The sequence below is a fragment of the Zonotrichia albicollis genome, chromosome Z (genome assembly GCF_047830755.1).
Source record: "Zonotrichia albicollis isolate bZonAlb1 chromosome Z, bZonAlb1.hap1, whole genome shotgun sequence".
In the NCBI taxonomy this organism is placed as follows: Eukaryota; Metazoa; Chordata; class Aves; order Passeriformes; family Passerellidae; genus Zonotrichia; species Zonotrichia albicollis.
Window position 1 is genome coordinate 61948737 of NC_133860.1, and position 27989 is coordinate 61976725.

At 43.3% G+C, this 27989-nt stretch overlaps 1 protein-coding gene across 5 annotated transcripts in view; it reads left to right on the forward strand.

The window, feature by feature from the left end:
- Positions 1-27615, forward strand: part of PSD3 (pleckstrin and Sec7 domain containing 3) — a 139180-nt gene extending 111565 nt beyond the window's left edge. For all 5 annotated transcript variants that reach the window (XM_026792921.2, XM_074533396.1, XM_005486232.4 and 2 more), the window contains 5 exons: positions 1484-1554; positions 7429-7586; positions 8422-8566; positions 11698-11841; positions 18199-27615. In XM_026792921.2, coding sequence (XP_026648722.2) covers positions 1484-1554; positions 7429-7586; positions 8422-8566; positions 11698-11841; positions 18199-18411 — 731 coding nt within the window. In that variant the 3' untranslated portion in view covers positions 18412-27615. The remainder of the gene's footprint in view (positions 1-1483; positions 1555-7428; positions 7587-8421; positions 8567-11697; positions 11842-18198) is intronic.
- The last annotated feature ends 374 nt before the right edge of the window (positions 27616-27989 follow it).

Sequence of the window (27989 nt, forward strand, 5' to 3'; positions counted from 1 at the left end):
AGCGGGACAACTGGATTCAGACAGAGGTGTCAAAATCAAGCTGACCTAATTCTTTGTGGTGACTGGATACTCTAAATAGGCTCGTCTTTATTAAACATCATCTTATTCAGCCTTAATAAGTAATTGTATCTAGTTGCCTTTATTAAATTATTTATTTAATTATACATACCAGAATTGCTTTTTATTTACCACATTGGCATTCTGGAGATAACTCTCTTATGAGTAATGTAATTAGGGCCATGTTTTCAGAAGTTCCTGTACAATTTAAAGGTCTGTCTTTCTGAAAAAAGTTGCATTCTGGCTTTTCAGGTGCGAATAAAACTTTTTTATTTGTTTGCTTGTTAGACCTTTTCATATTTCATTTTCTAACGGAGTCCTTGTAGGGCAGAGATTAGCTTGTATGGGATTTCTAATGAAGTGATATGCTAGAATGCTCATCTCTATTTTCTCAGGAACCTAGTTCTGAGGGCTAAAGCACTTAGCACTTGGAGGAGAAGGATGTAACAGGGTCCGGTGACTGGAAACTGAACTGAACAAATGCCACTTAGAAGTAAGGCCTGTTTTGCAAGATAAGAATGATTAACTTCTGGGACCAGGGACTTAAAACCTCTTCATCTTTACTTTCTGTCTTCAGATCAGAATGGGATGCCTTTCTGAGTGTCATTCTTCAGTTGTGTGTGTATTAATTTTGTTATAGTGTCAGTGATACACTATATGGTTGCTGGTCAGTGATGTGTGCTTGGTGGGGAGTGAGCTTAGATGCAGGCTTCTGGTCTCTGGTGCTGTGACTGTACAGCCGTGCCTAATTCTCTCCCTCTGTTGCACCTGAATTTCAGACTGGATCCTTCAGCCTTCATGCTGAATTTACTTCCCCCTGCCCCACCACTGCTTGTCTCTAGGAATTTATGGGCTAGATATATTTCTCTGTTATGTTCTTCAACCTCTAACTGACTTTGGCTTTCTTGTGGGGTTGGCTATTTTACATATGATGTTGCTTGGCATCTTTCTCCTTTCTCAATGCCAACTTGGGTGTGCAGCAGCAGTAAAAGGGAACGAGGCTCTGGGGAGACACTGCTTTCTGTGTAGTATCCCACTAGTTCTGAGCAGCTCCTGCCAGCCTGCTGTGGCATGTAGAAAGACTGTTTCTTTCTGAAAACTGCTATGGTGCAAAGCTCAGACGTAGTTGTGTAGGGGCAATGTCTGCCTGTCTTCAAGAGCACAAAGACTGGATCTCTGTGGCTCTTTATGGCCTGCTTTCTGCATTGCTGCTGTTCTTTCTGATCCAGTCCAGGGCTATCATCAGCGTTGTTGTATTGCTTTCTCTCAGAGCAGGTACATGCAGGCACTGTGCTAAGTTGCATTGTCCTTTGAAAAAGATAGTTTGAAGGAGGTTTAACACAGGACTAATGTAGCTCTCCTGTAGTGTGTACAAAGTGTAAAAATTGATCTGATTTAAATGGGTTTTCGTTTGTTTTCTTTCCAGCTCCCCGGGGAAAGCGAGGCTGGAAAACCTTTTATGCTGTGCTGAAGGGAACAGTCCTGTACTTGCAGAAGGTAGGGGAAACCACTGTCTTTTGAAAACTAATTAAAGAGGGATAAAGCAGCACGCATCTCCTCTACTCTCTCAGTGTACCTCCAGGCTCCTTTTCCTCGGATGCACAGCATGGCTGATCTCCCTACCCCCACCTATTAACACACACATTCAGGCATGAATCCTCTTGTTGACACCCTCTCCCTTTTCACAATTTCAAGTTCAGTTCCACTGCCTGCATCCACATGTGCACCCTGTAAGTTCCAATGTATGCCACTGCTGCCTCACACATCTGTAAAAACAGCTAGCTTCACCAGCAAAGACAGTGCCATCTCTCAGCGTCATGCATGCGTCCTCTAGGCTGCTTTTAACTTTGCATTTCATACGTATGACTTCCCTTCTGTAAGGTTGTCCTCCTTTCCCACCTTTTCATGGCACACTTTTCTGCAGTGCCTGCAAGACCAGCTGCAAAACAATTGAACAACAGCTTGGCTTTGGTAGGAATCTGCAGCTTCTGTTCCTTTGCGAAATTGAAGGATAAAAGGATACTTTTTTTCCACAAAGCAAGAAAGGGCTGGTTTCTAACAAAATGTGCTTCCTGACAGCAAGGTGTCTAAAAAGATAGTCAGATGAAACCCTTCAAGCTTTTTGTTGCAAGCTTAAATGTATTATAGTACATTTTTAACTACACTGTTAGAACATAAAATGCAACATATGAGTGAGAACTGTCAAAATCAAATAAATGGCAGCAGCTAAGTAGGTTGTTAAGGCTTTTTGCCCTCCAGTTCAGATGAAATATTCATGGAATAGATACTGCTTGTCCAGACTGCCCTATATTGCAGAAGTATGCTTCTTTGAAAGCTGTTTTACATTTTCACTCAAAAACAGATAGTTTTGTAACTATCAGGAGTGTGAGTACATACTGCGGTTTCCTCCTCCCCCACTGTGGCTTTCTGAAGTTGTTGGTTTCACTGGAGCCAACCTGAATAGTCTCTTGAGAAGAAACAGTGATTTGAATCAGATTATTATAGCATGAGGTTTACAAGGTGAATGCTTGGGGTGCAGTACCTTTTGGAGGGGGCTGAAATCCTGAAACAGACAAAACAATCTGCAGTTAGGATAGAAGATTTAGGCTGTAAGTTGGGTGTGATATGCTCAGAGCCAGTGCAAGAGACTAAAACTAAGTCAGCTGAATCCAAAGTCCTTTTGCTGGGAACACGTTCAGGTATTACTAAAATGCCTTCATGGCAGGCTTGTACTTGCCCTTTTCTGAACAAAATGGATTCATCTGCTTCAGTTCCTGAAATAAATAATCTCTAATGTTCACCTGAAAAAACTGCATGGTTCTGTGAGAAATAAGAAGACTTCTTTTTTGAAATACAATATTTAATTCCTTATTTGATATTCAAGGGAAAGAACTGAGTATACTGTCTATTTTAGCACCTTAATTACATATTTTTATGGCCATTGCTGGCATATTAGTTTAAAATGCTTTCTGTTTAATAAAATGCAGAGATGCTGATGTAGCATGCAAGTTTTCTACAGAATGCTGCCCTTCCCCCTGTTACCCTCCATGTTTTCAGGAGCAGGGAGTAATTTCACATATGACTGCATTTCATCAGAATGAAATGCATTGTTGGAATTCTTGTTCTTATTTGTTTGTTAGTTGTGTATTTTGCTCTTCTCAGAGCACTTGAATTCAGTAGTTACTGGGCACTACTCTGCAGAGCTGCATTCTCCTATTTGCATGGGAGCCATCCGTTGCGTTGAAGGCATCTTACTGTAGCACACTGCCAAGTAAGGCTTTTGCCTTTGTGCTGTGAAAGGTTGACAGAAGGTTATGATGGGAGGTAACTCATTCCAAGAGTGATGGGGCAGCTGTGAGCCTCTCCACAGTGCCTCTGGCCCCTGCTCAGCCACATGCTGCAGCTGTGAAAAAGCCTGTGATTTCACCACCAGGGCTTTCCTTCAGCACTCAAATAAACTTTACTCTGTTAGAGATGTAGTATCATAGAAGGTGAAGGTGCCAGAGTTAAAAAATACACAGCTAGACCAAGTAGTTATAGTAAAGATTGCTGAGCTGCTGTTTCCTTCTGTAGGGACTGAAATTATTCTAATTTTAGGGAGTACTGAAGCATTTTAGAAAAGTTTGATTTCTTTGCGGAAGTTCATAGTTCTGGAAATAGTGCTGGCAATAGTCTGGGTCAAAGGATTGCCTTGCCTCAGTTCACCTCAGTTCTCTCCTGATTATAGAGAAGGTGAAGCTGATATGGTGCAGTACGGCAGAGTGCATTCACAAGCACGTCCTCTTTTTCTCATTCCCCATATGCCTGTGGAGATGACATCTGTGATGGTGGTTTCATTGCACTATTCAAGCAGGATAGAGAGAAATCTCACTGTACAAGTGCTGTGTACATGCAAACACATGTACAAAACTCTGCAGTATTGCGTTCTGTGTTCATCTGTAACTCAGCTGTTCCCTCAAGACACTGTTGTAATATAAATATTAATTTTTCATAGCAGCTGTGAGTCCCCAAGTGGGCAGTGTGATCCCAATTCTGCCGTCTCTCTGTTTGCACCGCTGTTCTCCTTGTTTTGCTGTCAAAGGCAATGTATGAGAGTGTTTTGTAAATGGTGATCACTTGAGATTTACTGAGGATTCTTCTGGACAGCCTTGTCTCCCTGCCCACCTTTTTTCCCCCTTTGGAATTATATCAGTGCTAATTCCTGTGGTGCATATTGTTTTGTTCTTAAATAAGTGATTTAGGAGAAACAGTTTCTGAATTCGTGAGCACAGAGAGCACTGGAGGTGCTCAGTGGAAATGTTCACAATTAGCCAACTAAACATGCCTGTGCAGTATTATATAAAATAAGAAATTTGACATGTTTGGGACATTGGCTATGTCTCTGGGCATCCTCAGGCCAAGGTTAATTTCCTGCCCTCTGTTCATAACAAGAGGAAGTTGCAAAGTAGCAGCTTGACAGAATGTCTGTTCACTAGACTGACATGGGATGTGATGTGCATGTGCAAGAGAAGCTTATAAGGAGAGGACATAAGGCTGACCTCGCTTCCTTGCTAGAAATTGCTTCTGGGCAAAAAGTGCATGACACGAACCTTCGTGTTTTGTTTGGACTCTTCTGTAAGGTTCGCAATATCTTTGCTGTTTGATGTGGCACTTTATAATTTTGCAGGCTTCGGGTCTTTTTATATAAATTTTCTCAAATTTCCTCTGTTAAAAATTAAAAAAAAAATTGAGAAAGGCCAGACTCAGGTAAAGTGTTTGGTGGTGAGACTTTCTGAAAGAGAATCTTGCAGCTGCATGGAGATATCCATCCATGGTGCAGTGACTGATAAGAAAAGACAAATGTCATTCTCGGGTTTACCAGAAATGTATTTAAAAATATGCTGAATCTGGGTCATCAAGATGTGGGAAAGTCATTCTCCAGGAGTTTGAGAAAGATGAATTCAGCATGCCATTGCATTGTACGCAGAACTCACATCAGCCTTCAGCTGACAGACAGATCACAGTTTCTTTCTGGCTCCATATGTATTTCTTGCCACTATTGAGGTCTAACTTTAGAGAGCTGCCTTCCATTTCAGCTCAACCTGAACGCTGACATCAGCACATCATAGCACATGCTGTCCTTGACGGCTTAGGCAAAAATGGATGTTCCTACTCCCCTAGCATTCCCTACCAGTCAAAAAGAGTTGAAGGCCTTGGAGAAGGAATTTTGGCAGCACATTCATGTCCTTACAGCTTTCTCTGAGGCTGGCAAACTATGTGGAGACATTTCCGGTATGCTGATCAGTGCCTTTGGAGAAGCTGGCAGAGCCCCAGCTGTCAAGGTGGATTGCAGCCAACTGATCTGGTGGGATTAGCAGGGATTACCACGAATACTTTCTGTTGGAAAGGAGGGTTTATCAACCAGGGCTGCTTCTGGGGCTGCCCAAATGTGGACTTCTTCTGAAATGGATTTAGTCACCAGAGCAAGTTGTAGACATTGGATGCAGCTCACAGAGGAAGCTAGAAGGCAACAAGCTAAGTGATAGCTGACACTGTCTCTAGGCAGTAGTACAAGGTAAGATAGAATATCATATGTCTGAGGCCTCTGTAAGTTAATTTCCTGGCTCTGAGGTTTTCCCAGTCTTCCTGGACAACAGAGCCAGTCATTTCCCCCAAAACTACCACCAAATAAATCAGCTTGTGAGCCCTTACAGGAGGGGGCTTGACCTGAGGTCTTGCCTCCTCCATCTTCAAGGCAGGGTTTGCCAGACTTCCTTGAAAAAGGTTTAAAGAAATGCCCTAAGTGGGCATAGGCAAAATCCTTCAAGACTGACAGATGTCTTCAAATCTTGCTGAGTCTCAAATTATGAGAGATGGAGGACATTTGACTTTGCTCACTGCCAGCCCTTGTAAACCCCTTATATCACAGATGTTTAGGTTTGCGTCTGCCCTTTGGTCACCTGTGTAGTAATGTTCTGCCTTTCTGCTGGGCCTGCCAGACTTATGGTGGTGCCCTTGCCTAGCTCCAGACAGAGGTGGTGGTGTGGCAGGACTGCTGGATAGCTGCTCTTCTCAGGTTAAGTGTCTGAGCAGCAGTGTGGGAAGTTGTGGGCCTGCACCAGCCCATCAGAAGGGATGAGAAATGACAGAGGAGCAAGATGTTTTCTCCCACCTTCTAAGAGGTGGTCACCACAGCTGGTGACTTCCTATCCTGGAGAGCCTCAACGTGGAGAGCCCCAGCCCAGCCTGGCTGAAAGCTCAGATGCCTTTGGCAGTGGCATAGATTCCTCTGGCTGCAGTCCTGTTTGGTGTGCTGCCAGAGAAGTTCTGTAAATGAATTCATGCACATTAACCAGCTCTTCTCTCAGGCGGGTGTCTCCCTGGCTGTGGAAGCTAGTGCTATCCCTGCACATACTCTGCATCTTGCACTGTGTTTCCTGCTAAACCTTATCTCATAAATTGTGTTCAAGTGCAGGATCAATAGTTACCATGCCTGCAGGGAGTTATTTCACTGCTTTGCAGCTGTCACACTTGGTGCATATTCCAGGTGAAACTGATTTCTGTGATACACTAAGAGGGAGAAATGGAGTCAATTACAGACTGCTTTGGCCTGCTCTGCAGAAACAAAGTGATGCAGCCTTGCTGAAAAATCACTTCTCTTTCAAAAAGCTCCTGGCTTTCCCAAGCCATTTATAGTCTTGTGGGCTTTGGATGGAACCTATGGCTACATTATGTCCTTGTCCAGCTTCCGTCACTCAGAAGATCAAAGACTGCTTCCAGGCTGCTGCTTGCAAAACAAGAGTCCCTGGTTTTGTCATCTGGTGTTAGGAATGGTACCGTTTCTGTGTCAGAAACCCAGATAGAGCTGTGCTTGCCATTTGTAGACCCTCATCAGAGAGAGGTAAGGGAGTTTGCTGTAATTTTCTTTGTGGACTTTGTGAGGAGGCTTCTGTAGTGTGTGAGGACTTGCCTAGGAGCACCTACAAAGGTAATTGGTTGAAAAAAATTAAAAGCAGGCAGTAGAGACTGAGAACCTAAATAGCTGAGCAGTGGAGTTGGGGAGCTGATTATGAGGGATTGTTGAATTGAAGACAAATAATCCACAGCTGTTGTCATAGTCAAATACTTCCTACTTACATCTCTTCCTGTCAAGCAGGCAGTAGAACTACTTCTCTCCTTTGGAAAGACATCAAAACAGAGAAAAAAAGAAAAAAGAGAGAGAAAGGAAAACATGTTAAAGGTAGTGGAAACCACAAGTCAGGTTGCACTTATTCATATACTCTATTACTATTTCTCAACTCTGGAATAAGGTTTTTTCCTTAGGCTAAGGAAGAAGGATTAGTACATGCAGAAATTAAATGCCATAAATTTTTCCCCTGCTATCTTCTGCAGGATGAATATAAGCCAGAAAAGGCTTTGTCGGAGGAAGATCTGAAGAATGCGGTTAGTGTGCACCATGCACTGGCATCCAAGGCAACAGACTATGAGAAGAAACCCAATGTCCTCAAGCTTAAAACAGCAGATTGGAGAGTCCTGCTTTTTCAAGCCCAGTAAGTGCTCTCCTCATGCCACTCATTGAGGAAAGAAAGCAGTGCTGAAGGAGGAATAAATTTTTGCCTGGACAGGTTAAAACAGAGGCTTAAGAGGTTCAATCTGTTTATTTGATCAGAAATAAGATTAAGTAGTGATGTGATTAGAGTGCACAAATAGTGCATGAGAAAGAAACATCAGGTTTTAAGAGGCTTTTTAATCTAGCTGAGAGAGGCATAACAAGATGCAGGAGCTAGAAGCTGAAGCTCCAGGAAATTCAATTTGGAAGCAAGATAACAGTCAGGGTGATTAATCATTGAAGCAAATGACCAAAGGCAGTCTTGGATTGTCTGTCTCCTGATGTCATCAAGTCCTAGCCAGATGTCTTTCTAGAAGATGTGCTGTGGTTAGAGACAAAGTTACTAGTTAATACAAGGATGATTTGATAAAGTTTTTCATGCTGTGATATCCAGACATAACAGATGACCTGCCTTTTGCTTCTGAGCCCTTTTCTACTGAGATCCATATTAAACCTCCTAGAGATCTGTGGTTACCAGCACAACCAAGACCTTAGGACATATGTCTGAATCAGGGCATTAGTTGGCTCTGTCAGCTGTATTACTGGGATTGGATTAGGGAAAGATGTGTGCTAGGGTGAGGTATGGACCTAAGCACAAGCCAGCCTGTGACTGAGTTACTTAGCACTAGCTGCTTGCAGACATAGGCAGGAAGAAAGAGCAGACTCTTAAGACTTGTCCAGTTTTGGCTATTCGGACTTTTAAAATAACATAGAAGGGATGGAAAGAGGTAGACAATGCTGAGTCAGCAAGTGCTTAATATGTGTTGCTTCCTCAGGAGCCAAGAAGAAATGCAGACCTGGATCAACAAGATTAACTGTGTGGCTGCTGTCTTCTCTGCACCACCATTTCCAGCGGCCATTGGTTCTCAGAAGAAGTTCAGTCGCCCACTCCTGCCAGCCACCACAACAAAGCTATCTCAGGTGAGACGTTTTTATATAGTGGGTAGGTGGTAATGATTTCTCTTTCTGTCCAGACACTGGATGGTCGTCTTTGTCACCGTTTTATAGCTGTTGCTGCTAGCAGTCCTAGGAGGAGAAGGCTTGCATAGTAAATCTCTGCTCATTTCCTCGTGCAAGATTTGAAGTGGGGGGAGAAAAGGAACAGACTCAAATACAATTGATTTATGGTTTTGAAGAAAATAGTACCAAATAAAGAATTTTCTTCTTGTGCTTATGACCCTGCAGAGTACATTTCAGATACTGATTGATGGAGTTATTTTGGGTTTGAGTGTTTATAAAAGCCACTTATTTCAGAAGAAGTGGACATACTCCTGGTCTTTGGCTTTTTGAATTGATAAAAGGTGAAAGCTGATGCATCAGACAAGCATCAATTATATTTCTCCCACTAGATTTTCCAGGCTCCATTTATTAGCTCAGGGATTTCCTGTATAATATATATTTATAAACTGTGTCTTAAATGAATCTCTTCAGTCTCCCTTGTGATCACACAAGCTTAGCATCCCATGGCAAGGAGTTTCACAGCTCTACTGGTTCTTGCACAATTACACGTATTTCTGCTTGTCTCAGGCTGCCTGTGTCAGATGCTTGTGCCCATAACTTTTTGGGAGATGCAATGCCTGCCTGGAATTCATCCTGCATTGGCAAGAACATGATACTGATTGTATTGATCAGATTGACAGAGTGACAGAGGTTATACTTCATGACATCTTCCTATAGCTTTTAAAGTGATGTGCCCATGCTGGATTGTTTCTTAAATGCATTTGTTGGGGGTTTTTTTTATTGTCTTCATAGCTTAGCAACTGTCCTTAGAAACCACTGTCTCAAAACCTGTGTTTCTGTAAGGATATGGGGTTTTTATGTTGCCTGTGCTTTTTCTCTCTCCATGACAGCAGCCTTTCTTCTTACATTGTGGTGACTGACTTACCGTTTTTTGTTCTGGGTTAAAGTTTAAATCATGTTATGTAAAAAAATTATAAACTGGTCTCATCCTTTTGGTTTTAGTTTTTGGTGATGCATACCTTTTAAAAATACAGTATGGTGCTTCCATAATTTACCCCCAGTCACCAAGGGAAGCTTTTTTACTCGTTCTGTATGATTGTTCCATTTAGCATGTTGTTTCCTAGTCTCATTGTTTCCATTTAATCTGGAAAGGGAAAAGATAGATCACGACCCTGTGGTTTGTATCCTGAAGAAGGAGAGACATGAAAAGTGGAATAAGATAAGCTGTTTTAGATAAGGAGAAGAATGTTAAGTGTTCAAAATAGATAAATTCAAAGGCAAGCAGAAACATGTCTGCTTTCATTTGTCAGTGTGGAAAAGCTGCCAGCAGGCTGTTTCTCATGAAAAAAAAGCCCCACAAATTGTCAGATCCCTGTGGTGGATGTTTGGGATTTTATTGAATGAGTCATGATGGACACTACTTCTTCAAAGGGTCTGTTCCTGGTCAGCCAGAAGTCAAGGTGCAGTGAGGGCTTAGCATGGGTAAGGAAGAGAGGCTGGACATGATAACAGGTTGTGCAAGATCATTGTACCAGATTTTCTTTCAAAAGCAGAACAGTGTATGATCTTGGTTAGTCCAACCAAGGAGGTGTGTGACAAAACTATATATAAAGGAACAACCAATCTAGAAAAGACCTACTAGGGTGTTAGGCTTTTTCTTTTTTTCTGAGAATGCACAGCACACACAAAAGCTCCAGAGATGGTGCCCTGGAAATGACAGGTGCTGTGTTAATAGCTGCTCAAAGACCTCCTGTCATCAGGCTGTAGAACTCACTACCATAGGATGTCCCTGGGACCAGGGAATCAGCACAATGTAAAGAGTGATTGGGCACTAATGAGAGAGCATGCACATTTAGAGTAGTAACTAACAGCAACAAGAATTTTTTGGCAATTAGTAGCAAGTGGTTTCAGCCCTACCATGTTTAGGCAGAGGTAAATTATCCCACATAGTTCTCTCTTCAGTTCTTCTCCAAAAGAATTGAAACACAAGATTAGCTGAGTCTTAGCTATCATCATCTATAGAAGTTTTCCCCTTTCTGCTGTTTTCCACAGCTCCAGCGAGCCAAGAGGCTCAGTCCACAGTGTGACTCAGTGCAGTGCAGGCATATCTGAGCTAGATTTGAAGCTATGGGCTTCATCTGAGCTGTGGGCTGGGCTCAGAACCATACATACCACAGAGGGACAACACTGGCAGCTGCAGCTGTTGCCTCCTCTGAGGTGAGGTGCCTACACAGGAGCTGACCTGGGTACTACCTCTTGGCTAATTCACCAATATCTGCATGATCATGTGTCTATTTTGGACTTACCTAATTCAAACATAATTTCAGATCCAAGCCTAGAAATGGACAGAAGGCCATCCTGCAGGAGATGAAAACCTTCTGAGATGAGGGAAGGTTAGCTGACAGATGGACTGGAGGAAGTGAGTGGGCCTGGGTTTATGATAAAGGAAATTGCCTAGAAAGTGGGAGTAGCAGCTCCTCACTTTCTCCAACTGCACAGTGGGATAAAAACCGGTAGCAGCTTAGCAAAATGAGATACTTTTTGGGGACTGGACAGCCCTTCCTCTTCTGAATGCATTGTATTGTTCTAAACAAATAGAAACCACACACTAGAGAGCTTTTGGCAGTGCAGAAACAGAAGGAGGGGCCCTGACTCTGTGTCTTTTCTATCCTGGAAGGAACACCATTAACAATCAATAACCTGAGGCAGAGTCTTCACCTGTCTCGTTTTGCCCTTGGTTTGTCTGCATACACAACAGTCTTAATTAATTTGCAAAAAAATGTGTTAGAGCAAAAGTGTCATGTTGTCAGTATTGCTCGGCAGCAAGCTGCTTCCATTGCTCACAGCAAGGCAATGGATGACAGGTTTGCTCTCTTTCCCAGTGGCATCTGCTAGCTGCTGAGTTTTTCTGCAAGCTTGGCCACTTTGGGTGCCTTTGAGAGAGCTGTTGGTGGCAGCGCTTTGGGATGACAGACTTTATCAATCTAAGAAAAAGAAACTATGAGGTATTATTGTACAGGAACCTCTCTATTTTTCTTTGCTTATTGGATATTTTGGATTCTGTCACTTAAGTGCCTAATATGTTTCTGAAGGATGAACAGCTGAAGTCCCATGAAGCTAAGCTGAAGCAGATCTCCACTGAGCTTGCTGAACATCGCTCCTATCCTCCTGACAAGAAGCTCAAAGGCAAGGAAGTAGATGATTACAAACTGAAGGACCACTATCTGGAGTTTGAGGTATATATGGAAAACATTACTTTTACTTCTTGGGTGTGGATGGTCTTATATTTGGAGTACAGTCCTGAAGTTCTTCATTTTTCACTTTACTTCCCTAGGAAGTGTGTTCTTGCTAGGCAGAAAAGTCCTCTGCAATTGCAGATGCTGGGATGTGGCTCTTCTTTCTGGTGAGAATGTCCTTAGTGATTTAGCTCCCAGCCTGTAACATGGAGGATAGAAACAAGACTCCTGTCCTTCCTCATGTACCTGTTTGAAGAAATTTTAAGATCTTAATGCATTAAGTGTCTTGTGTTGTAAAACTGTGTTGCCTAGTGTATTGGAACCTCAGTCTCTAAAGAATGACTGCGTTCTGCAGGAATGCAGATCATGGTAATTGTCTTCCATTGGTAGGTTCTGAAGGAACTGATATGCTGAAGTTACTGTCATAGGCTTGCCTCCCTCCTCAGAGCCATTGTGTTGTATACCACTTATATGGATGTCAGGATGAGAAGGAAAATGGTAGACTTAAAGATCACAGATTGAATGATGCAACTTAGGCAGATGCATAAGAAGATTGTTTTGAGTATCTGACAGCAGCTTTTATCTGTAATGGTGTCTGCCACATTTTAGGACTATGTGGGAATGAATCGGCAACCCAGTGGATGTCTGACATTTGTTATACTACACCTTTGAGCTTTTTCCCCCAGGACTACGAGTCAATGTTGCCTTGGGTCTGAAAGGATCCTACTCTAAATAGGCAGTGCTTGGCAAGGAAAATACATAGTCTGACAAAGAGGAAGAGCAGATAAGACAGATGAGACCACTAGAGCTGGTGCTGGAGGCAACACAGCACAAGCCTCTAGAACTGAAGTAAGCCTTCTGCCCTGTGCGATCAGTTTCTGTTGGAGGGACTCTTTTTACTTCCGAACTTAAATCATTGCATGCTTTTGCTTTTGCAGAAGGTTAACCACTGTGTAGCCACTGTGTTGAGTTTCACTTTGCTGTAGTAATGTCCATCAGCATGGCTTTATGAAGGAGGAATCGTAACTTGACCAACATGATAGTCTTTTTTGATGTGATGTTTGGTGTGATGGACAAGGGGAGAGCAGTGGATATTGTTTGTTCTTCACTTTGACAAGAATTCTAACACTGTCACCTCTAACAACCTTGTAGTCAAGCTGATGAAGTGGATTACGAAGTTGACAGTGAACAAACGAGATCAAAGAGTTGTGATCCATGGCACAGTGTCAGTTAGTTTTGAAGAGAGCACTCAGATGTACGGAGTAAGCCTCACACTTTCTCTCTGGAGGGCATCTTGTAAAACTTGGAAGATAAAGCATTTTCTTAGCTTTGCATTCTTGACACAAAGTTTATTTTCTGTCACTTTTAGAAGCTTGGTGAGTTAGGATGAAATGTGGGCTGGAGTGTTAAATGTTTATAGAAAGATTGATGAGGGAGTAGATTGTTGTGGGGTTTTTCTCTGTTTCCTGTGAATTTTATCAGGGATAAAATTTATATCCTTTATCTTTTGAGGATATTCCTCAGGTACCTCAGTACAAATCAGAACCACTATAGCCCAGGAAACAAAAAGTGTCCTCTTCACTAGTGAGAGTCTCAAACAGCATTTGAGCTGTGAAGTTCAGGTAAGTGATCAGCTCTGCACAAGTGCTCATCTAAGCAGGCAAGTTGTGGCAACAGCTTCAGTTGTGTGGGAGAAATGGTAATTCAAGGTGCTGATTTGCTGTGCTAAGTTACCTTCACACTAAGCACAGATTTCACTGGCCATATTGAACTATCAAGACACCATTCCAAGGGTCATGAGAGCAGGCAATTCCAAAATGTTGGAAATCAAACAAATGAGGCAGAAGGCTAACTTGAGATCTTCTTCTGGAGCTAAGTCAAAAAAGTAAGGTTTATGCTGAGTGGAAGCAAGGTCATGTGGCATGGGAACAATTCAGTGAGAGATGCTGCTCACCATCGTAACAAGAAAATTCACTTGGCCAAATCTCAATTGGAGTTGCATCTGGCCAGAACTATGGGGAATAAAAAGAGTGTTTTAAAAAGAGTATCAATAAAAACAGTGTTTTAAAATATATTAATGGCAAAAGGCAGTGTAGAAATAACATCAACGTCTTACAGATCAGGATGGTCATCTCACAAACAGGGACATGGACAAGGCAGAGTGTTTAATGCAGTCTTTGCCTCTGTCTTCAGTATGGATGGCAGACCACGGGGATCTCAGTGCCCTGAGATGGAGGACCATGACTTTGAGACTGCTCCCATTTAAACTTGAAGTTGTGTAGGATCAGCTTTTTAAGCTGGATCCCTGCAAATATATGGGGCCTAATGAAATTCATCCAGGATACCTCCAGCAGTTTTCTGATGTCATCACAAAACTTGTCTCGATGATATTTGAACAGTCTGGAGAGATCCCAGTTGGCTGGAAACTGTCCCAGTTTTTAAGAAGGGCAAAAAGGATGACACTGGGAAACCAGAAACCACAGGTCTGTCAATCTCATTTCAGTGTCTGGTAAATTTACAGAGAAAATGGTTCTGGGAAGTACTGGAAAACATCTGGAGGACACTGGAACCATCATCATCACAGCCAGCACAGCTTCATGAGAGGAAAGTCAGGCTTGTCCAACCTGGTTTTCTTTTATGACAGGATAACCCACTTACTTGATCAACAGAAGCCAGTTAATGCAATCTTTTTTTTTATTTCATAAAGCTTTTGATACTGTCTCTCTCAGGACCCTCCTGCAGAAAATGTCCAGCCCACAGCTGGATAAACACATCATATGGTGGGTGAGCAGCTGGCTCATGGTCAGGCACAAAGGGGTGCAGTGAATGGGGTGACATCAGACTGCTGTGACCTGTCACTGGTGGGGTTCCACAGGGCTTCATCCTTAGCCCAGTGCTTTTCAACGTCTTCATAAATTACTTGGACATGGGACTGGAGGGGATACTAAGCAAGTTTGCTGATGATACAGAACTGGGAGAAGGTGCTGACTCCCTTGAAGGCTAGGAGGCCCTACAGAGAGACCTTGACCAATTATGGGACTGGGCAATCACCACCTGTATGAAGTTCAACAAGGGCAAGTGCTGGATTCTGCATCTCAGATGGGACAACCCTGGGTGTATGGAGCACCTGGGAATGAGAAAATGGAGAGCAGTGCCTTGGAAAGAGACCTGGGGTCCTGGTCAAGGGCAAGTTGAACATGAGTGAGCAGTGCCCCGGCAGCCAGGAGGGCCAACTCTGTCCTGGGGTGCATCAGGCTCAGCATCAGCAGCCAGGCAAGAGAGGCACTCTGCTCTGCACTGGAGCAGCCTCACCTTGAGTGCTGGGGCCAGTTTTGGGTCCTCAGTATAAGAAAGATATGAAGCCTCAAAGCTGCCAAAGGAGGGCAGTGAAGATTATGAAAGCCTTAAGGGGAAGTCATGATGAGTAGCTGAGGTCTCTCGGTTTGTTCAGCCTGGAGGAGAGGGAGGAGCTGAGGGGAGACTTCATTGCAGTCAACAACTTTCTTGTGAGGGGAAGAGGAGGGACAGGCACTGATATATCTCTGACAATGTGTGGGAATGGCCTGCAGCTATGTCAGGGAAGGTTTAGGCTGGACATTGCAGAGAAGTTCTTCTTCACCCAGAGGCTGGTTGGGCACTGGAACTGGCTCCCCAGGGCAATGATCACAACACCAGCCTGACAGAGTTCAAGAATCATTTGGACAATGCTCTCAGGTACATGGTGTGATTCTTGTGGATGGTCCTGAGCAGGGCTAGGAATTGGACTAGATTATCCCTGTGGACCCCTTCCAACTCAGTTAATTCTATTATTCTGTGAGGCAGTAAAAATCCCAAACCAAACCTAAATGTTGAGCTGTATGAAAATTGTGAATGGAAACTTTGTGAATGGAAAGCTTCCCTTTAGAACAATGTCCTGTCAGGGTTGGCAGGAGTGGTGAAAGAGCTTACTGTATGAGATTAAATGCAAAGGGCAAGGGGCAGGAGAGGTAGGATTTTGTAACTGTCTCTTTCAGGCTGAGACAGCAGGCTAAATCTAGTGTCTGTGTACAGGTGGCTATGCTAATACATCTTGGGAAACACACCAAAAGGTCCTGTGAGTCCCTAAGGTAGCAGCATAGTACCATTTGGAAGGAAGATGCCAATTTCCTTTTCTGTAGGTCCTTACAATTTCTTTTTGTTCACGCACTGGTGATGCCTTCATTCTTGTTCCTAGCAAAAGACATGTGAGATGGAGGGGAGGTGAAGCATGAGGTAACTGGTCCTTGTTCAGGTATGCAGCCAGTAGCATTTGTTTTTGATGGTGTCTTTACTTACACCCAGCATGGAAGGAACAGCTTTCATTGCCTTTTCTCTGAGGAAGTACTGCATAAGATTGAAAAAAATTAGTTGCTTCTTGCAGAAAATTTATAGTTAGAGAAGTACCTTTTGAGTGCTGTCAGATGAGAGGTGAAGCCAGAATACCGATGTGCGGCTACTTCATATTTCATTATTATGTGCATTCATTCTTCAGAGATAATGTTGCAGAAGCTTTTGAATGGTTTTGACTTCTGTGGTTTTATTTCTTGACAGAAATTGCCAAATTGATTTCTTTTAAAGCAAAATTTCCAGTAGTATTTATCTAACTTCAAATGTCAGGTCACTGAAAGACCAACTTTGTTGTGGTTGAAATCAAAGTAGAAGTGTGTTGATTAATTGTAATAGAAATCAAGGGCCCACAAAGTCCAGGGGAAAATGGCCTTTTGCACACATGCAGGTCCTGGATTTCCATTCTGATTGCTGAGTCTTGAGACTTTGGTGGTGTTTACTGGACCTGTAAAAGCATAAATCCATACAAGTAAAGCCCCCCTCTCAATTTCATGATATTATGCTGTTCCCAGCTAAGAGCACTGGCTGGCCTTTTGCAGAAGCGTCTGGTTCATTTTGTGGTGAATCATCCATCAGCTCAGTGCATCATCGTCAGAGTTCTTGCTGTTTCTCCATTTCCATTTTTATTAAATGACACATCTTACCTGCTTCATGTGTTTGTCTCTCACGTTGTGGAGCTCCATCTCCAGATATGGAAGTCATAGGAATGCTTATTTATTTAATTTGTAGGAGGATTCTGTTATGATTCTCCTCTGTGAGGATTTGTTTATTCAAAGGATTCTCAAAAGCCAGTCACATTCTCTTCTTTATTTCCCCCTTTATATTCCATACTTCAAAGCTTTTTGACTTCCTGCCCTTAAATAAATGTTTTTACCAGAACTTTATTATTTTGTTAGAAAATGTAAAATATTTTCTTAAATACTTTTTTCCTCTGTCAGGAACATAATAGCTTGGCTGCTGTTTTGCCACTTTCAAATACAAGTTAACAATCAGTACAGATATTTACATCCACCTTCCCTGACTCCCAGCACACTGAGATCGCTGTAATTACAATGCCTGCACCATGTCTTTAAGTGGATATATCAGGGGCAAGCTACTAAATAAATCCTATGAATGTTCTCAGGACCTCCTGCCCCAACATCTGTTTCTGAGACCTTTCAGGGGTCTTCTGTTACCATACCCTCATTTTCTTCCTTGCCGAATTGTTTTGTGGAAAATGATGCAATCGGAGCAAACAGAATGAAACCTTCCTGTTGGAGAGGGAAAACTCTGGTCCAGATGAGGGATAGAACAAATGGGCATGGGGCACAGTAAAGTGAAATTTTTCCAGTTGAAAAAGAAATGTCTGAACAGATAGCAACCTTCATCATTCCCTGTGAGTGACATAGCAGGGAAACATGCCTTGCTGCTGTCATAGCTTTCTCATCTGCTTCTTTTTGTTAAGGTTTGGCCTTTTAGAAGATTTTCCCACATGCCTAGTGGTGGCCGTGATGGTGCAGTCTGAACTTAGACCCTGCTTTGGTTTCTCCCCTGTGGATAAGAAAAGCAGGACCTGCTGGTGGGAGTGGAGGATTGCAGCAGAGCAGGAATTTTGTTGTCCTTAGTTTAGTGCACTTTATCTCCATGCATGCCTGAGCACATAGGATCTCAGAATGTGTGAGCACAGCTTTGGTCTCAGCATGACTAAAGTAGCAAGCTTTCATTTGATGGTGTTACTTGGAATGGGAGCCAACACTCATTGGAGCATCAGGATTTGTGTGCTGCAGAACTGAGTGCCTCTAATTACACAGGCCTCAGTCTGCCTGAAATCCTCTTTGTTTAATTTACATTAGCCACTGTTGTCCATATCCACATTAGGCACCATTGTTCGCATACATGCTGAGCTCCTGGTTTTCAAGGCCAGCAGAAAGCATTAAGTTACTGAGGTGGTCTCTCATGTGCCCCTGCAGAATTTCTTTGAGACTAATTTGGGCCTTTCTTTTCATTTCCCAGAAAAATCGCTATGAGATTTACGTTGGCCTACTGAAAGAAGGGGTGAAGGAGCTGCTGAGTGGAGGAGAGAACGATGCGCCAGGACTGAAGAAATCCCACTCAAGTCCTTCTTTGAATCAGGAGTCTCCAGTTAGTGCCAAGGTGAAACGCAATGTGTCAGAGAGGAAGGACTACAGGCCAGAAACACCCAGCATTAAGCAGAAGGTCACTTAGGGTGCAAATGACAACTAGGGGAACAGCCATGCAGCAAAGTATTGGTGGTCAAAATTTTTTCATTTAATAAGCTGTCATTCACAAAAAATAAGTGCATCTGCCTGAATGGGGTGTTAGTGACATTTTCTATTGTATATTTTGCTGTTTCTGTGCAGATTGTGGGAGATGTCTTTGCTCCTGCTTTGCTTTGCTTTGTTAATTTATCATTTAGCAATTGAAGCATCGGGACTTTTTTGTGTTATTCTGTTTCTAAAGGAGCTGGGGAAGGGGTAGAGAGCTGTGACGTTTATTCTATCTCCTCCCCATTTATCTCCTCCCATCGGCATGTGGCTTTCATCTCTCAAGTCACTTGTCACTTTATTTACGTGGTGGGTGGGAAAAATAACTGGACAAGTGCTGCAGTGCTGTGAATGTGAGCTGTAGCTGTGAGAAAAGCTGTGCAAACATGCAGCTGCAGGAGGCTGACTATAGGGTAGGGTGCTGGGAGCACTAGTTTCCTGACAATGTAAGGCATGTTGGTACTGGTACTGAGCAGCAGGTAGTACAGTAAATAGTCACTGTTGCTTATTGTTACTGCATTGACCCTGGACACTTTGCGTGTGTGAAGGAATGAACCTGGAAACCTCTGGCAATGCTGAGATGACGGCATTGGAATAATTTGTTTGCTTCCTCCCAAGCAGGGAGCCTTCTCCTGAGTTTGCAGCCTGGAAGGCATCCAAACCCATGCTGTCTCTGCAGTCAGGAAGATTAGGGATTACCCAGTTGGAATGGCTATCTGGGCTTCACATTTATTTGCAGAGAAGGCTGCTGTAGATGTCAGCCATTAGCATTATATATTAATTATATATATTAAAGACAAAGGGCCTCTGTGTAGTTTTTAACTATACGCTCTTACTTAGCTGCTATATAGAGCCTTATGATATATTGTGTCCTGTCGCTTCCCCTTCCGGGGGTTTCCTTGTTGGTGTGCAAAGAGAGCTGCTTTCAATTCCTCTCATAGTGACAAAGCACTTTGCCTTTTTCTTCAGAACGGGATTCTCCTCAGTTCTCCATTTTTCTTCTTTAGCTCAAATATAGGTGGAAGAGGCTGGTGCCTCCTCACAGTTCCTGCATACCCTGTGCCAGACTTTCCAAGGGAGCACAGATCTGGGAGAGACCACCATGGGTAGGTCTTTCCATACCTGAAAGGTACACTCTACACCCTGTTTGTGCCATAGACCCTTGGGGTGGCCAGCAGTTTTTCAGGCACAGAGAGCAGAAAGATGCCATAGAAATAATTTTCCTACTTCCCAGCCCCTCTTGTGTGGGCAGTGTCATGGATCTGCAGAGAGTGCTGGCTCTCCTGTTACCCAACTTGTTGCCTGAGTTTTAATCTCAGTTTTTATACTGGCCTACAGGGTGAGCTTGGACAGGTCTCTCCCATTTTGACAGGTCTCTCACCCTTTCCCTATATGAAGTAGTACTACCAAACTGGCCTTTCCCACAGAGCGCCTTGGGAGATAATGTTGAGGGCCAGTTGAAAACTGCTCCTTGCTGTTTGTTCTGTTGTGCCTGGCACAGGACAGCCTTCTTGTTGAATGCAATTCTTGGTGCATATAGAAATGTCAAGATCAATGCAAGGACTGTTTAGAAATGCACTGGTGTTTTCAGCCCAAGTAGTCAAAGAGCTGTACATCAAAAAAATTGCTATCTGAGTGGATGTGTGTTCTGTCAGGCTTCCCAAGGGTCCAAGTCAATTCATCTAGTTTTACTGAGCTCCCAGTCCAGTGGGCAGAACTAAGAGTGATCAAAGAGAAAACGCCCTTAACAGCCACTGCATGACTTGCCTTCCCTACTGAGTACCACCATGCAACAGCTTTTGTAGTGTTGTGCTGTCTGTTGGCTGTAACAGTGATGTTGCATTCTCAGATGTAAGGTTTTGGGGCAAATTGATCCTTGCAGCTGCAGCCTGGTAGCGAAGCCAGATGAGACTATTCTCATGAGTGATGTTGAGATGTGCATCCATCTGGCATCTGCCACAGTTGAGGAATGCGGAATACACCTCTGGGAAGAAAACTTGACCTCCCTTTTATGATTAAGGAGTGGTATTTAGTGTTCCCACTGAGACTCTCCAAACTACATGGCCCTTGCTCACTCCCTCCTCCTCCCATCCTTGCAGTGGGCTGGAGAGGAGAATTGGAAGGATAAAGGGCAAAGACCACAGGTTGAGATAACAAAATTTACTGGAAATGGCAATGAGATAAGAAAATGAATGGTAAACAACAGCAGTATTAATAACACAGTGCTCAAGAATACTCACCACGCAGAACCCAACAATACCCAACCGTTTGCTTCCCAATACTCCGACCCAGGAGGGACATCTTCTCCTGTTCCTGGAAAATGACATGAAGTGGTATAGAATAACTTTCAAGTCCAAGCCATGATCCTGCCGGGCTACTGCATAAATTAACCCTGTCCTGGCCAGAACCAGTACATCATTCTGTGAATTATTTTATATTACCATAGGATACATGCAGCAGAAACAAAACCCAAAAAAAGGTGCAGATCTATAAATGGCCCTGCTTGGCTGTCAGGGTTGGGTTGAGTAGATGGTCTTTTTGAAGGCAGGCTAGAACATGCTTGGCAAACCTCTTGTATTTATGGAGTGCAGTGCTCCAAAGGCAAAGAGGTGACATTTTACTTTCTTCTTCCCTGGCTTTAAACATATTTTGGTTGCTGAAAATTCCAGTTAAATTGCTGAGCTCAAGAAGAAATTACTCCTGTTAAATGCATTTTCCAGCTTTGACACAGAAACTGGGTAATTCCTCTTCAAAGTCATTGCAGGAAAGATGATTTGAAGCAATAGGAAAAGTCAAAAAGTGAACTGCAAAAAGGATGTTTTTTTCATTATTTATTATCTAATTCCGTGTGTACTTGTAAACAGATAGGGTATTTTTTTTAGGTCTCATCTGAATGTATCAAATGCAGATTTTAATTTTTGCATTTTTTAGTCATTAAACATTTGTTGAGCTTAGAGCAGTCTTGCTGAGGCTGTTGAGGCATGCAGATCAGTTTACCCAGAATTTATAGTTTCTGCTCCAGTTTTACTTAATGCCATTTTCCTTTGTTGCTTTACAATGTATAAGCATGCCAGGCACCTGTGTAGAAATGCACACTTTGGAGAACAAGAAAAAAATGTGATCCTGTTGCAAAAGTCTAAGACTCCTGCCCTTCCTTGGGAATAGGTTCATCTACCAATCAGTATTGTAATTAGTTTTTTCCCTCCAGATCATACTATATAGGATAGGGCAGATTCTCAGGTGGTCTAAGTGGCGCATCTCCTTGAGTAGCACCATTAAGAATCTGACCAGGGAGGTTTGCATGGTACCCTGCACCCTGCCTTTCTTTGCGGAAAGATGTTTCCCTCTAGGGAAGATCAGTCAGTGCTTGACTGCAGCGACTCAGGAGCTCTGGTTGCAGTATGTAAGAATATTCTGCTGGTTTCCAGCCTGCCTCTGGGACATGAGCTACAAATCACTGGAGCAGCCTGCAGTTTCCTGGGTGTACTCAGTGTAAGGAGCTACTGGCTGGCTGCCATGAGCATGTGTGCATGTGGGAGAGCCTTTGCATTGGTGACGCAGGGAGGTGCCATCCTTCCTGGTCACCCTTCCTGCTCCAGTGTGCTATCATTGCTCAGGCAAGGCCTCTGCCTGCATGTAGAGAGTGGGGATACAAAGAGAGGGAGCAGGCTAAGGCTAACACCTCCTTACTTCCCCTTAAGAGGCAGATACTGGTTCTGGGGGGACTCACCTGGCTCTGAAGCGTTGCTGGCTCCAGGGGCTGAACCGTCTGCTATCCCCTACTAAGGGAGGAGAGACAGGAAAGGGCCCCACTAGTATGCACCTGACAGCAGAGGGCTGATGGAGAAGGGGAAAACTGCCTTCCCGTCTCCCCACCCAGCAACCAAAGTGGGTGAAATACTCTCCTGAAGCCAAAACCATACTCTCCTCTATGATTCAGCAGGATGCAGGGATGCAGGGGACTGTTTGAAATGGGTTTTTTTTTTCATCAGCGGCTGCTAAAGGGACTCCCTGGACTAGTTGTTTGTCTGCATCTTGCAGATAAATTACGCATGAACCAGTGAACATGACTACAGCTTCTAAATCCAGTATTTATGTTGTGTCTTCAGTTGATGTAGGGAGGTAAGTCAGCCAGCAGAGTGATTAATGCAGCAGAGTTGTGCGGGAATGCTGTTCAGCTGTGTTGCCAGCTCAGTTTTTCATCTGTAGCCAGTCACTTGTAAATGGTTACCAGAAACTTTCTAATGATTAGTAACAGCTCCTCACTAAAATACTTCCCCTCTGATCCTGCCTGCTCCCAGGTTGCAGTCTGTCCGTGTTAAGGGGCTCTCATGGACAGCTGTGCCCTGCACAGCCCTGCTTTGTGGAGGAATTTGGCCCAACAGACCTACAGGGACTGTTCAGTGACTTTTCACAGCTCTGCCTTCGGATAACAAGATTGGTTGCTTTTCTGGCTTGAAAAAGCCAAAACTTTTGCCTTTCTCGAGTGAGGAAATAAGGTTCTTGCTTGACTGGAGTAGGCCATTCAGTGAAGATGTGGCTATGACAGTGGAAGAAGTCAGAGATGGTTATCATCAGGCTTCTTGGAAGCATTGTATGGCATTGTTCTCCTTGAAAGCGAGAAATGCTTTTCTCTGCAGATGGCTTACTGCTTACTGTGTCTGCATTCTCCATTTTAAAATTAATTTTGGTCTTATTACAGTTAGTCTGACAGCTCCTCCTCCTTTTCTGACAAGCTGCTCTTGTCTGTCATCTTAGCACCTCAGCTGCTTCTGTATAACAGGTCTGTTTCCTTCCCTGCTTGCAGAAATCCAGAAAATTTGACTCTCCCATCTTGCATTGAGAAAACCTGCTCTGAAGCAGTGCTGCATTGAGTGGATAACCCTGTGAACAGCTTTTTCACTCTGCTTGTTGGTAGCCTGTGTTTCCAGCCACAGTTATAGCTGGGAGGTGCGAGACCGAGTTTTAGACTGCTGTGATCCTCTAGTTCTATTCTGCAGGGATGCAAAGTCGCCCTTCCCACACTTAGACCAGACACTTGCAACATTCTTACTCTTCTAGTATCCAGGCTGTTGGAAACACTGTCTGCTTCTGCGGGGTCTAAGGCAGTATACTCGTATTATGCCGAGAAATCTTGCAGCTTGCTGCTTGTTTAAATTTTCTCCAGTATTGCTCTCCCCAGGCTCTGGGACATCACATCTGCTCTGAGGGGGCAGTTAAGAAGTCCACATTTCTTGTCAGAGCACAATCATTGCTCCTCAGCATGTGTTCTCAGCATCTGGTATCTAGGCTTCCTAGAGGGATGAACCATAGAAGCTGTCTCAGAAAAAGCTAGTCTGCAGCTTGTGCTTTTTACAGGATATTTTTAGTGCATATAGAAGCAGTACGTCTGGCCTCTCCTGTCCTCCCAGAGCTCTCCCAGCAGCATAGGTATAGCATAGTGGGTTGCTTCACTTGGAGCTTGTCTGTGGAGACCTGGGCTCCAGGAAGAAGAGGCTTTGTCAGCCTTCAGAGAAATGCTACCAGCTGAGCATCAGTGCACAGCACAGTGATGCTGTGTGAAGAAGCCAGTGCCACCCTCCATGGCTGGTCACCTGCTGGAGACTGTGAGCTCTAACATTGCCCTCAGTGTTGGAGGTAATGAGAAATGCTGGCTTCCTTTTTTGTCTAGTCTGTGCTGCTTGAGGAACTGTCTTTACCACCCGCTGCTTTTCTCCCTTGTGACAGGAGCACCCCTATCCAGGGATACCACAGTTCCTTTGTGAGAAGATTGGTTAACATGAGAGCAAGGAGGAGAGGTCTTTGGAAAAAGTCTGAATGCCATCTGGGAGTATCTGCTCTGCTGATGGCAGCATAGAGTTGAACGTTGAAAGGCCTGGCCTTGCCTGAGAGAATGTCCCTTGCTCAAATATTTTGTTAGCTGAATTAAGGTTGTGTTTTAGTTATTTATTCGAGCCCATCCCTTACCAAATGCAAGCAAGAACTTTCACAAAGGTTAGACCATTGACCTGACTTTGCCCTTGTGGTCTGAAGGAGCAAATTTAGACTAGTCCAATGTGTTCTTTCTTGCCTGCCTTTGAGTGCTTAATTATTCTATAAAAATTATAGATGTTTAATCAATGAGGGACCTCCCACGGCATATGCTTTTAAAGCGAGCCAGAAACCAGCTGGAGTGCAGGCCAGAGGTTTATCTGCACTAACAAAGGTACATCACTTAGCAATGCAAGCATTGAAAGTGCAACAAGCCACAAGGGCAGGATTTTTCTCTGACAGAAACCACTGTAATTCGTAGCCACTCTGGCAGTCATCCTGTCTGTACCTCACAGATGAGACTAGCACAAGAAGACAATTTTTGTTTACACAGGCAAAGTTTCAGCTTGGGCCAATTGATATCATGGTGTAGTGACAGAGCAGCTAGCTAAGCTGCCATGAAGACCTGTTTAACACAAAATCCTCCAACTCCCCTTAGCCTCTTGGTGGAAGAGGGAGATAAATGGTATCAAGTCTGTGTCACTACGCAATGCAAACTCTACTGGTAATATAAGTCTTAACTCACACACTTACGAAATTCTCATACTCAGAGCTGTCAGATTCTGAAAGACTGTAGGATGAGAACAGGGGTGGGTTGTGGTTGGGGTTTTTTTTAAATTTGTACATATTCATGACAACTGTGTCCTCTTACTTGAGTCTAGAATTATAATTTGGCTAAAAGGACAGAGTTTTTTTGGCTGTTGAAAAACTTTTAAATCACTCCTCTCTGTGAGGTACACTCTGAGACTTACATTACTTGGTGAACATGTTTAATTGATGCCTATAAATGTGTGTATTTCCTAAGTATAGTATGGCTTCTATGGCTCAGCACTGCAGAACCTGCTGTTCTTTTCTGGGGCTTGTTTGGTCAAAGCATTCAGCAGCTGCAAACATTGTTAGGATGCTTGTTGTTCTAATTGTTCTCAAGTGAGGTTAAACAGTTATCAGAGTTTTTGCAGATTTAAGGTATACTTTGAGCTGCTTTGATCTTCATGCGTTGTCCACCAGGGGCTGCCTGTTGTTTTGCATGTTGAAAGCAAGGCATATATTTGAGAGTCTAAGCAAGAGCTAGTGGGTGGAATTTTCTGCTTGCTTAACACTGGGCTGACTTTCTCCCAGTTTATATCAACTGATGCCTGTACAAGGAGCATCCATGCTGACTTCTTCTGAAAATCATGCTCTGGGGATCTAATACACAGCTTTACTTCTGAAAATGTTGACCTTGTTCTGTGAAAATTCAGCAAAGGGACATCATGTCCAAAGTGTCCAAGAAGGACAGGTGCCTGTGATGTCTCCTGCAGATATAGCAGTACGGCAGTAGTGAGGGGTTTATTTTTCTACAACTGTTCAAATTTCCAGAAGAGTGGCTCATCAGCAGGGAAGAGAAGAGCAGCAGGGCTGAGATATCTATCTTGGGCATCTCTTATGCCTCCCAGAGGTTTGTTTTGAGAGCATTGAACAACCTTTTAACAAGTTGCTGGTCTGAGGCAAAAGGCATAGGGAAACCCAGTGAGTTTTCCTATTGCATTCTAGTAAGGGAAACAGTAGCACGATCTGCATTATTCTTGCAAAGAGAGAGAAAAAGCTGAGGGTGTGATTATTACATGGAGTCATAAAACTCTTTAGCATGCAATCAGGTTGAAGCACTTGAGCAACTTCAATAGTGAAACTATAGCTTTGCACTTCACTGGACCACAGCCAGAGTGATTGCGCCTTGCAGAACTGAGACGTGAGCGAACTGGAGCTCAGAATGAAATTAAGAAGACCACCGTGTCACCTTGCTTTGGGCAAGCTGCAGTCCTAATCTTTTTTCAGGTACTGGGTTTCTCCCTTGGGTTTCCTGCCCTCCATGGTGGTGGGAAGATGGGGGTGAGCACTGTCAGTTTCAGAGTCACAGTTAAGAAGTGTCATTTACCCTCCACCTGAGCTGTTGCTATGTTGTTTTCCCTTAGGCTGAGAAAGAGGACTGAATTTTCAGTCAATGTTGCTTGGTAGCCAATGGGAAGCATCTCAGCAGTGGTGATGCAGAAAAACATTTTGCACATGCATGTACATACACCCTATACATCTCTTGTGTGCAGAACTAACCTTACAGGACTTGACAACAGTCCTTGCAAGACCTTTCGTCTGGGTGGTCTCCAATTGCTTCTGTGATGTGTAGGAACCTTCTTTCTGGTAACCTTGAATTCAGTTTACTGTCATCACTGAATTGCTGGAGTGTTTTTCATGTAATACACTAGAGACAGTCCCATTCTCACTGCTTTGTGGTAACTTCTTGGTCTGCTGTGAAGCAACAATATTGAGGTAGCCATTAAATCTTTTCCAGCAGCATGGAACTTGCTGTTCTGACTCTGGGGAGGTCATTATCTCAGGTTTGACACTATCCTACCACCAGGATACCCTGTTTTGTCCCTGGGAATAGGCATGGCCAGAAAGGCGTACTTGGTGGTTAGAGTCAGAGCTGTGCAGACTTAAATCAAGCCCTGGTTCAGGGAAGATTTTTCCATGTGCTGCTGATATCCATAAGGACTCAAACATATACTTGCTTACACAGAGATGCTTTCCTGAAGCAGAGTTGTCAGTCTTTTCTACAGGTATCACAGGATGCCCTCCCTTATTCTGCTTCATGTATCTGGTACTAGAATGATAATTTCCTGATAAATGAAGGCACTTAATCAGTCCTCTTCCCCTTGGAAGAAGGACTTTTGGGGATATTGTTATATCATTTAAAATAATATTTTGGAATTTAAGTTTACATTGCTTTATTTTTCACTTGAGGTGACTGTATATAAATATTTTCCTCTATTTTATCATTGCTGATAAAGTAAGCCTACAGTATACAGACAAATAATTTGCCTTTGATGTATTGAAACTGTGAGATAAAAAGTAGACTTCTCTCTTGTGTCCATGTTCCTGACTATAACTCTGTTCCTCTGTGTGTTTTTATAAGTTGGAATAAATGTTGCTTACGGGCAACAAAGAGCCTGCAAGCTTCCCAATAATTTTTGTCATTGAACTCAAGCAACCCTATTGAAGGATCTCACATATGTATAATGATATATGTATATGTACAAACTTTAGAAAGAAATAAACCAAATGTATTTCGCGTTCTGCAGCTGAATGTTTTTTATTGGAACCCTAACAGTTGCTCCTACAACTAAGAACATGAAAGTGGCTTTAAAGTGAATGACTCTTGGCAGTCAGTAGTTTCAAGGTTTCCTGAGCTGAAGCACATGTGTACTGTCTGCCTTACAGTCTGGATCTGACCCGCAGTTGGCGTAACCAATGGAGCCAGTGGCAATTTGTGCACACCAGTCCTATGTGAGGGCAGCTGGAGCACATCTCTCTTCCTTCTGCACCTGTACAAGAGGTGGCACCCATTCCAGTTTCGTCAGAGAGTATAGCCTGCAGAGCTACCACTGCTTGCTGTGAAGAGACAGCAAAAAGAGCATTAACTGATTTAAAATGGGTTTACCAGCACGTGGATTA